The following is an 11,961-nucleotide window of genomic DNA, read 5'->3' as shown; positions in this document are numbered from 1 at the left end:
TCCCTTTCTCTCACACACACACACACACACACACACACACACACACACACACACACACACACACACACACACACACACACACACACACACACACACACGAACGGGAGAGAAAATGCAGATCGCAGTGGGGATATTCCTTGGAAAAGGCTTTTGTGAACACGGGCCATTAATATTCTTTTGTGCCGCACAGCGCTGATTAAACTTCAGAGACACTTGGTGCTGGCCCCCTTCGAGGGAAAGTTCAGGACCATTTCTACTCTGGCCAACTCAGAAGGCCATCCAGACACACCAGGCTGCTGGAGGACGACCATCTGGCTCAAGCTGTACAATTAACCAGGAGCTTGGCTGGTTCTGTTTGGCTCTTTACCAAAAATTAGGTTATTTTTTACATCTTGGCAGCAGTTGATTTTATTCTCATGATGGCAGTGGAAGGACTTCATTTACGCTAACACAACCCCTCTGATAGAGCGGCAGTCGTGATAGTGATTGTGACAACGATTGTGGTTATCTGTGACGTTTCTTGCCAGACGGCAGGACGTTCCAGACGGGGGGAATTAAACTGTCAAAGAGCTGGAAAAAAAAAAAAAAACCCGTCGTGGCACAGGTCGAGATTAAAGCACCTAGCAGTTTAGTCTGAGGCTGCTCCGTTGAATGCAGCGCAAAAAGACGTGGCGTCGGTGGAGCAAAGGCAAACAGCAGACAGCTGTTGGGATAAGACCTGAGCTCAGGACAATGTCTGGATCAAAGGAGGGGAAACTCGTCTAGTTGGTGTCGGCCGTGTGGACAACTGCATTACAAAAAACTTGACTTTCAGGCTAATAATCGGGCTGTTACTTTCTGCAAAGCTGGCATACTTGTTACCTACATATCCTTAAATGTGTTAAAATCTAAATTCAGAGAATATAGTAGCAAACAACTATTTCCTTTTTTATCAAATAACTAATAAAAACCAAAGTTATCAGAAAAATGAACACTTGCATACATCGGTATAAGAGATTTGCACTCAGTGGGTTTGTCAGAGCCTTTGAGTCGGCAACAGTTGCACACAGCAGTTGATGAATGCAGTTGAGACTTACCCACAATAAATGTGCTATAAAACCAAAATAATGAGCTAAAAGAGGTGTAAAAGCCCAATTGAGCTGCAGAGCTGGGTGTTAATTCTCCCTGATTTTGGCCCCATTACAAAGACTCATTTCATTGAGTTAAGTTGATTCAAATTCTGTGAGGCTCCACTCTTCTGCAGATAAAAAAAACCTGTGATCCCTGAAATATACTGTATTAATTTTGACCCCACACAGCCCAGATCTGACGAAAGAAGAGGGGGATAAGACCGAAATCAAATGACTTCCCCATCGAAGCTTATTCTGGGAAGATTAAAAAGTGCGACCATTCGTCCAATTAGTGCAAGCTCCACCGTAACCTTAGAAGTGCCCCGGCTAATGCCTGTCATCTGATATGAGAAAGTGTGGAATGACGAAAGATCACCTGTAAAAAAAGTAGAGAGTTTGCGAGTAAACGCCAACCTTTAGCCGGTGGGCTAATCCTTCCGGATGCTAGTCACGCCACTGTCAGCTTTGCTACGCTAAGCTAAAGTAAGCTTGAGCCAGAAATCGCTCACAAGATCACAAGAGCTCTCGTATCTGAGACTGTATCATTAGAAAAATGTGTCAAGTCACATTACAGTCGTCAATTAGTGTCTGTAGACCAGGCAGCTTTACACTTTGCACTGCATTAGCCTCTACCTTGAAGTGAGCTAATTATGTGCGAGAGGCTTTTCCAAAACACTTGGCGGGGAAATTACCTTTTGTTTCTATCACTGTTTCACATTTTCCAGGTTGCAAGAGTAATATTTGAGTGGTTATATAGGCCAAGCTGCCGGGAGTGTAGGGCAGGTGTAGCGTTTTATTCTTCCAAAACCTTGTTTACCTTCCCAGAAGACTGAATTCCCTTGATCATGGCGAGGCAAACCATGGACCAGGCAAACAGCAGGCACAAGGTCATCTTCCAGTTGAGTCCTCCACCCTCAGAGATGCTGTCAGAGATGTTCAGGGCCTCGCGGTACCAGTAGTAGGTGGTGGCCGAGCTCTTGTCGCACTCCGGCTCCACATCTACGGACAAAACGGTAAAAGTTCTTTCCTGGTTGACAGAACAAGCACCATTTAAAAAAAAAAAAAAAAAAAAAAAAAAAAAAAAAAGCCTCGAGGCCTTCTGAAGATGCGTGCTCGTGTCTTACATGTGCTGTTCTTGTTCTTGACGAGCGGACACTCGTGCCACGGCAGAGGCTGCTGGAAGGACTGGGAGAAATAGAAGAGACTCCAGCCGATGATGACGTTGTAGTAGAGAGCCACGAAGAAGCACACCTTACGGGAGAGAGAGGCGGGTTCAACTTCACACAGAAGATACTTCTTATCTACCAAACATGATCTGCATACATTCAGTTCCTCAAAGTCTTTCTTATTACAACAAAGTATTTTCTGAGTAAGGTGTCACAAAAAAACCTTAAATACTGAACTGTTTCTTCCCTTTTTGCCATATTTAGACATCCATGAGTGACCAGTGTGCAGCTTCATCATGTTTCGTATGTTTGCGTTCTTAAAGACTGAATTTAACTTTGCCAGATAGCTGGAAACATAAAATACATCACTTCCTGTATCCTAGATCAAGAAAGATTTACGAGACGCCATAAAGTGGTTTCAGGTTACAAGTTTAATTCAATTATTATTGTATTATTTTTAATATGCAGCATATAATATCAAAATTGATTATATTTGAAGAAGAATAATTGTGATTATAGTCTCAAATGTTCTGCGAACATTATGTAATGAAATGTTTGGAAATGAGTTGAATTTTACTTTAGTTTGCCACAGATTGTATTTTCTGCAATAATCCCAGATCCAATGGAAAAATCCCACTTTCTGTTTTGTCGAGGGAACCAATAATACTACTACTGTCGTTTCAACGATGCTGTCGTTAACCTTTGTACTTCTGCAACACGTTCGCTCCGCCGCGTGAGACTCACCATGCAGCTGGCGAAGCCGATGCCCCCCAGCCGAGGGCTGATGTAGTTCCACACCCCGATGCTGCCCCTGCGGATCCGCTGTCCCACCGCGAGCTCCAGGAAGAACAGCGGGATGCCGATCAGTATCAGCAGGATGAGGTAGGGCACCAGGTACGCTCCTGCCGGTCAAAAACAGAACGAGTTGAACGAAGCCGTGTGCAAAGAAGCGGAAACTGTGTCATCAGATAACCGTGACGCCATCGCAGTTCCTGAAAGCAGCACGTGGGTACACGCACTTTCACACATGTCTGTATCTGCCACATGCAAATGTATATAGGCTTTTATATTCAAACTCGCACACAAACAGCGTCCTCCTAAACGTAAATTACACTTCTACATAATGTCCTCCTGATGCTGACGCATTTGCCTCAAAGCACATAAAAAGCAGCCTCTTTAACAGTAGGCCTATTGTCTGGTTATCTCCCGAACACACACACACACACACATCTGCTGAGCTGCATCTGTGTGTCTCCACCTAATGCATCCAACCATAGTGTGTGGCGCAATCAAATAATTCTGGAAATACACCGAAGTCTAAAATTACCTAAATTGCAGTGGGATTACTTGGAGGCGCATCGCGAAGCCAACATTCCTCTCTAGGATTCAGGTCTCAGGGTGAATGACTAACATTAAGGCGGGCTGTAATAGTGTGGTGAGATAAAATACAGGGAGGCACGTCTCTTGTGACTGTCAAGAGTACTTGTGAGCAGTACACTGCCGGGCACATGATGCACTGGGAGAGAACGAGAGAACCGTAAAGTCTTTGCTTAGAAGAAATGGCTGGTGGTTAGATGTGTTCATCGCCACCGGATTTTCAAAATAATGTGCCTTCTGTATTTTCTTGTTACTTAAATGTGCGACGACGGGAGTTTTGTCTTTTTTCCTTTCCCTCACGTGAAGTTCCTGTGTGTGTGTGTGTGTGTGTGTGTGTGTGTGCGCTGAAGGTTGTGAGACTCTCAACCCACGGAGATCTGTCAGCAACCATTGCATCATTTCACAACTGCATGGCCGCTGTTGGGAAAAAAACAAAAAAAAAAGCCAGACAATCTTTTCTTTAAATCACACTTGTTTGAAGTTGGTTCACACACCGATCTGAAAATCCCCCTTTTGTTAACTTTTCTTTCCCCCACCACCACCACCCCGCCCCACCATCAGCACCACCCGACCACCTCCCCTCTCACGGGTTAACCACAACATCAGATGTTAACGCTGGTGGGTCGGCGTACTGTAATGTTTAATGTGAGTCACTGATGACGTTGTCAAAACTTCCGTCATGGCTGTATTGTTTTTGAAGATTAGTTTCATCCCTGGTTCAACAGTGGTTATTATTATCCTTCCCTGAGTCCTGCTGTCCCTCCCATGGTTTGGCTTGGATGGGAGTGGTTTTGTTAGCGTGCCGTGTTTGTGTATGTACAGTATACTAGCTGATTTCTAATATTAAAACGTCTAATTCTGGTTCACAGAGTACAAAGTTCACTCTCGGAAGAGACTTCATTCAGCATCAAACCCCCCCCCACCAACCCCCCGGCTTCCATTGTCTTTTTGAAAACCCTCGACAGTCTCCGTTGGACGTTTCGAACACTTTGATGGCTTTGAGGAAGCAAACAGCCTCATAACGGTGCACTTCATCTTTTCTCAAAATAGTTTCCCAGCTCTCTTCGCTCACGGATCACTTATAGGCGGTTTAACCTGTCTAGGCGTTGTACAGGTGAGTCACATTTCCGTGTTTTTTGAGGCAGTAACAGATGTGCAGGAACAAGGGGTGCGGTGGATTTGCATACCTGTAGTATGAGTAACGAGGAATGGTTCACCAGATCCACCAAAACCAATATGAGTTCATTCATACATGAATGAATGGAGGTGAAGAGACACACACGATGATGCCCGGTGGGTTTCTGACCAGATGTGTTAACATCCATGAAATATCCATAACATTTGGAACAGCAGGTTGTAGCTTTAAACTAGTTGTTGCTGGGAAGTTCCAGATGCAAGCTCAGGTGTTGATAGAAGAGACATGTGCATTATGTGTGTTATTGATGTGCACAAATTCTCTTAAATGATCTCGAAACTACATTCAGACAACACATATGGCTGAGTCCACCTGAGCAGAGACTTGAGTCACTCTCCCTGTTGCAATTCTGACTTTCTCTGTGCTTTGCTTACATAGCCGAGCCGGTCGCGCAGCATGCCCTCATTGGCTACTTCAATGCCTGCCGCTCTCCTACTGTGGTTACAGCTGATAATGCCATAACGACTGACAGTGTTGCAGCGTAGCACCAACCCTCCGGTTTCCCCACACTGGTAGCTGTCAGCACTGTTGTCATTGTTTGCGCCATGTGGAGGCAATAGATGTGCTCTGAATTTCTTAGTTTAGCACCTTTAAGGAGTTTGGGGTGAAAGAAGGGACAGTTCTTCAGCTTGTGACTTCAGGGTTCATTGTTGTCCTGAGATGACACCAGATCAAAATGTGAAGTACCAGGGGGGCATTAAGGCCACTAAGAGGCACAGTTTTACTGCAGATACAAAAGTACTTTGTGAAATATTAATATTAGTTTTTGTTTGACAAAAGAGGCCAAACAGAGTTCTGGCGACAAGACTATAAATCTAAACAGATTTATTTCAGATTTGATGCCATAGATGGAAACATCCTGGACGATGGTAAGAAGGCTTTTCTTTGGGATTTCCAATTTTCACTAATGTCAATTTTATACACGAAGCGATTGATGGAGAAAATAATTGACAGACTAATCGATGATGACAGTAATCGTATTCTCCACAACGCCATACAAGGAAACATACTGTACAGTAAGTAAGTAGATGAAAGTCAGTGATGTGTCCGTACACATTTCAGATCTCTCACACAGAGCTGCTACATTTTAATCTAATTACAGAGGAACACAGGAGGGTGACCAGAGCCGTTAGAAACAGACCCTAAAACACACACACACACACACACACACACACTAGAGTATTAACCCTGCAATGAGTCCTCAGTGTAACACTCTGTGAGGCGAGAGTCAAGTAGGGCATTGTGGGAAATGTGGTTCTGATTGCAGCGGGGGTTAAATGTTATTATTACACTACAATCATGAGAGCAGAACAGAGCTTCTCACAGAATGATTTCCTGCATGCTGACAGCAGAGTTATATTTATTTATGTATGTATGTATGTGTATATGTATATGTGTATATATATAATTAATTAGTGCTGGGCAAGTTATCGCGTTAACGCATTCATTAATTAACGCCGACAATTATTTTATCGCCCGTTAACGCATTTTTTTTAATTTATTATAATTTTTTTTTTTTTTTTTTGTGGGATAAAATCCAGCAAACATCCTATAGTCAGTCATTTTAGTGCACCTATATGCTGAAATTCACAGTAAACGCATTCAAACGGCACAGATCGGGAGCAAGCGAAGGACTTTGAAAGTTAGCAGAAAGATTAACGTGAGACAACATCCGGTTTCTTCAGACGACCATCCGGTTTTCAGAATAAGATGCCAACAAAGTATGAATTATATTCACATTAAGTATAAAACATGCTACCTGCATCTCGTGAACCAAATGTTATTGCCCTTTTGTTCATATAGCAGTACTTTAAAATACAAGTGCGCAATACACTACTTTTGAATTCATTATTGAACTTTGCCATAACCATGCGATTAATCGCAAAAAATCCATGCGATTAATCGCGATTAAATATTTTAATCATTGCCCAGCACTAATATATATATATATATATTGTTTGGCTGTTTGTTGGTGAAACTCTGCAGACTGCACACCGACAGAGACTCTCATGTCGACCTTGAAGTCACTGAGCCGTCTGGTTTTGACAGACGAGTGCAGGACAGTAGGAAGGTCTTTGTTTCTCCACCTTTCTTACTCTCGCTAAGAATCACACAGGCTGAACTGAACACATGGCTCTTTAGATGTGTATCTCAGGACTAATCAGGAGGAAGACCATACTTCTGGTGTCTGAGAGTATGGTAATATAAATTCCAGGCACATTCGTGTGATTTATCATGAACGCTGTGACGCAGACTGGCCACAGAAGTGGATCACATCCATAATTGATTTTGTCCTGGTTTGTCCTCTCTTGTAACACACAACTGTGCATCTCTCAGACATTAGAGAAGTACTGTAAAGTCAGCTTCTTTGCACTATTTAAAGTGTTTCTGCTGCTTTAATCTTCATTTTGCATCTGGCCCTACAGTGTCATATTAATACATGTTGTGCTCAGTTTGACTGCAGTCTGTCTGCATATAAGCAGAAACGCTCTGCTGGTTCATTCTGATGTTGTTGTTGCTCTACTTGCTGAACTCCCTTTTAAAGGATACTATTGCTGATAAGTTAATTGCTGAGATCTGACAACTTTGTTCAAAATAAATCAGATGTGGCAAAAAACTGTGAGTCAGAGTTTTACAGACAAACTTCCTGGTGCAATTTTGTCCTACTCTTCTTGCCTCAGCGCAGTTTTCAAGTCGTTATTACCGACGTTTTGGGTGCACTAAAAAATGAGTGCCAACTTATCGTATTTACAACCTGCGTTATTGTCTTAAGGCTTGTGTTTCTTCCACCGCTGGACTTTGCGGTAGCGATGTTGTCGAGTTCCCAGACGATTATTTTGGTGAGTAATTGATAGAAATGATAAGCCAAAACCATGGAAACAAGACCTACGTTGTAATAACCACAATCGTCCTTTAAGTCAAGAGGTTCTCAATATCTGTTTTTAGCCAAGAACCCCTTTAAAGATAGAGAATATACCTTAGAATAATTTGATGTAACCTATTTTTTTTACTCTTCTATCATCTTTATGTGGAAGAACACAAGAGAAATGTAATGGAAAGATATGAGATGTGTATTAGAAAGTAATCTATAAACCCCAGTTGAACACCATTGAATCATAGAAAATCATGAGAAATTAAGTTTTCAGTTCCATGAAATAAACAAGTTAGTTTTCTTTATGATTTAAATTCAATATATTGAAGTGTTTCTCATGACTATAATCATGGTGATGTGTTTATTTCCCCATGTTTCCCACCACTGAAGTGAAGCGAGTGCTGCCGACAGTAACTCACCCCCTCCGTTCTTCTGACACAGGTAGGGGAACCTCCAGACGTTGCCCAGGCCTACAGAGAAGCCGACCTGGGCCAGGATGTACTGGAGCTTGCTGTTCCAGGCCGGGCGTTCCTCCTCCTCCTCCTCTCCGTCCGAGCCGCCTTCCTCCACGTCGCACTCTTTCCCTTCCCCGTCATGGTTGTCGACGATCAGCGAGCTCTTCTTGAAGGCATCGTCGCAGCCGTCCTCGTTGGAAAGCAGGTCCTTGACAGACTCCGTGACATCGTCGCCAAGCTCTCTCTTGACGGCCTTGCTGTTTTTGGGCATTTGATAAAGCGAAACAAGGGGCGAGGGGTGGAACGTCTTTTCTAGTTGGCTGGCTGGAAGGGCAGGGCTCGGCGTCTCGAGGGGGGGGGGTGGGGGTGGGGGGGGGGGGGAAAGTCACTTTTTGAACTTTGACGGGGCAAAGCTGCGGGTTTAGAGACGGTCTGCGGAGGGTTGAGTGAGCAGGAAGCGGTTTATTTCGTCATTATCACCAAATGTCTGCGGGGCGGAAGAGGAAACATTGCAGTTAGTAAACAGCCAATAAGAGTGATAGTTCTGGGTTCTGGAGGAGGTTGTGTCGGTGCTTTGTCATTTGATGAGCTGCTGCAAAGAGTCCAGTCATCAGTTTAGTCTTGTTTCAGCCTCTAATTTTCCTTCATAAATTGCTGTTTCACCCTGAATTACCTTTTTGTGTCACCAAAACCTGCTGATTTTGTCAAATGAAGACAAGAAAAGACTTTTTGGAAACCTTGTTTTAAAGATCTGAAATGTCAAATTAAAACCCCAAACTCTTATATTATCTTTACACAAAGCAGATGGACAAGGCAGTAATTCAACTGAAACACTTTTGTTTTATAGAAAACAAATCATTCATATTTTCACACCCTCACCATCTCAGTCCACAGAGAGAATTCCTGCTTTATCCGAGTTATTCTCACGTGGAAATCACATGACTGACTGGGGCAAACAAAAACAAATAAATCAATGAATGGGGATCATTTTATTACAAGTCATTGTTGTAAAAGAAAGATAAAAAATGAAGCCAGGCAACACTAGCCCGGTTGTGGACCGGTGACTGGTGACTGGGACAGGGACGGGTGGAGGTATGTGGAGACGATCACATTCCCAGCCTCCTGAATAATTGAAGGGAGGAGGAATTAATTTGCATACGACCCAAACACTTCTGTTCTCCTGCAGGATGGGGAAAGCCCTCGTATGTGGACCATGAAGGGTTCAAATGTCCCAAAATACAGATAGGAATGCGTGACACGCGCCGTTCCCCTCATCAAAAGGGTGTGAGGAAACAAAGGGTTGTCTGTTTGTTCTTTCTCATCTAACCGATATAACGAGCTGAGGAAGAGGACGGTTTCCATCCAAAGGGCGGGTTACGGTGCGCAACATCTCTGACTCTAAGTCTGCATCCTAGCGCGTTTTGGTTTACAATAATACACATTTTTAAAAATCTCCATAATAAAAAACGCATCGTCGGCGTGAAATGTCCCGGATATAGGCTCTTCCGATGCGACCATGTTGCAGAAATAGGCTACAGCATGCCCGGATGGGGTGGGCACCTTTCACCAGGATTAAATGATTAATAGAGTTCCTTTACCGCTTCCAGATTAGCCTGGTTTGGATAATGCAAAGGCCGCCGTTTCATAATCCAAGTGAACGCAACACAGCGTGATGCTGAGTAACCTTCACTGCACCTTTTTTGTTTTTGTTTTACGGAGGCGGTTATTATCGCATAATAATGAAGATGTGATTTTAAGCTGATGATGACTAAACGCACCAAGATAAAAGATTGTTTCCCGTCTGCACATGAATCAGGGATGACGAGGCCGACGGTCGGCTCCAATGAATGACGCAAAACAATGCGGATGGAGAAAATAACAATAATAATAATAATAATAATAATAATAAAATAAAAAGCAATAGTCACACGGGTGTCATGTGGCATCTACATGCACAATCTGAGGAATGCGCACACATTAATGTCCTCCCCTCCCACCCAGTCTGCATGACATCCACATGAAGTGTTTCATCATTCGCTTGCCAGCCACATCCTGCGCACTGGTACCTCAGTCAGCCTTACACACACACACACACACACACACACACAGGGCACAGCATGCCATGCCTTGTAATCATTCTCCTAATAAATCCCACTGAGGATGCCGGCTCGGGGTCCGGTACTCACCCGTGTGGAATAACAGTCGTCCTTCACTGGAATGATGGGTCTCAAGGAATGAAGTTGTGAGAGCACATGCACGGGGCCGTCATTATCACTTGCTTCGACGTTAGCTAGTCTTGCGGTTTGTGTCTGTCACGGTCTCCGATGCTCCGAGTTCTGTACGTCTCAGCCAGAGACATTGAAAGCTAAGAGGAGGGAGGGAGGGAGGGAGGAAGGAAGGGGTCCGCCTTCGACGCGCCCATCGCGGATCATCCCCTCACTCTTTCTCCATGATATATATTACCGCATACATGTTATACATCTCTATTATACGACACCGCATATCATACGCGGTAGTTTTATTCGGTTTAAGGTAAAAATCGTGTTTTTCTTTTCTACAACCCCCCCTGTTCTGCTTGGTACGGCCCACTACTACACGGAAAAAGGGGGGCTGGCTAGCGGAGGATTCGCAATGTGCCTCTGTTTATAAACGCTCGGTTCACTCTCTGGATGTGTATACACTTGTACATTCTGCCGATTTATTTCCAAACTGCGCTTTTTATATCGGAATGCTGTATTTAGAATTATGTATTTAGGATTTTGAAACGTAAAAAGCGAGGTGCTTGATCGAGGTCCACGTTTGCTGCGCGTCATCACACACGCGCACCCTTTTGAGGCTATTGCGGAAAAAAAAGAAAAATTAGCATATTAACCAGACGAGACAGATTTTTTTTCTTCTAAATCAGACGTATTCTATTATATGTATAACGGACTGTTTATTTTCTTTAAATAATGCAACATTATAGTCCATAAAGTCAAGGAAAATAAAATGGCAAAATTCAAAATATTCTGTTTTATTCAGGAAATGTATTGTGCGTTAAAGTGTCACCAGCGCATTTTCATACACAGACAAACTTGTGCTCTTTGTACAAATAAGGGATACACCATATACTAACTAATATAAATAAAACGTGTTAAAAAGTACTGTTGATGAACTGATAACAGGCTTAATTAATGGTTATGTATGATGAGTTAAAACAAAGAGGACAATATGGTAGACTTGCATTTGTAGAATAAGTGAAATCATGTTTCACCTCATGAGGTATATCTTTCTCTTAAGTGCAGCATATTGTTCCTATGATCTCACTGGTATTATCAAACTATATAATAAATACACAAATATAGTATGAGGTTAAAAGTTACATATCACCATGCTGTAACAGAGACAAGACCAAGTCTTTAATATGAGACGGTAATATTATTTATGTATTTATTTTAGGTAGTTTGTTACTTTGTACTTATACTTTACAATTTTGAGGGACATTTTTTTAATTCCTTTGACAGCAAAGATTTATTTACTTTGCAATAATAGCAAAACGATTAATTTGATGAAGTACAGTCACAGATTAAGCTACTTTACAGTATATGGCCATGGCACAACTGTGTTTAAGTATTTGGTTGGTGTACTTAAGAAACCCTAAGCTAAACCTTCTGAATAAAATGGTCTGACTCAAAACAAAACTGTAACTGGGCCATGGGAGGGAACTGTGCGAGTGCACTCATCCACCTCCCCATCGCAGTTTCAGGGTCACACTTCTGTTGTGCCTGCTTCACAAAACCCTTCCTGG

The 11,961-nt window shown here is 42.8% G+C and overlaps 1 protein-coding gene across 2 annotated transcripts in view; it reads right to left on the bottom strand.

Moving 5' to 3' along the window:
- Nucleotides 1-10,533, bottom strand: part of slc6a15 (solute carrier family 6 member 15) — a 24,466-nt gene extending 13,933 nt beyond the window's left edge. For both annotated transcript variants that reach the window (XM_031857340.1, XM_031857348.1), the window contains exons 1-5: nt 10,361-10,533; nt 8,139-8,661; nt 3,020-3,177; nt 2,234-2,360; nt 1,927-2,108 (exon numbers count right to left, since the gene is read on the bottom strand). In XM_031857340.1, the coding sequence (XP_031713200.1) occupies nt 1,927-2,108; nt 2,234-2,360; nt 3,020-3,177; nt 8,139-8,445 (774 nt within the window). In that variant the 5' untranslated portion in view covers nt 8,446-8,661; nt 10,361-10,533. The remainder of the gene's footprint in view (nt 1-1,926; nt 2,109-2,233; nt 2,361-3,019; nt 3,178-8,138; nt 8,662-10,360) is intronic.
- Between the last annotated feature and the right edge of the window lie 1,428 nt (nt 10,534-11,961).

Source organism: Anarrhichthys ocellatus, unplaced genomic scaffold (genome assembly GCF_004355925.1).
Source record: "Anarrhichthys ocellatus isolate YVR2014 unplaced genomic scaffold, GSC_Weel_1.0 scaffold2, whole genome shotgun sequence".
In the NCBI taxonomy this organism is placed as follows: domain Eukaryota; kingdom Metazoa; phylum Chordata; class Actinopteri; order Perciformes; family Anarhichadidae; genus Anarrhichthys; species Anarrhichthys ocellatus.
Note: the sequence above shows the minus strand (reverse complement) of the source record. Positions and strands in the feature narration are given on the sequence as shown.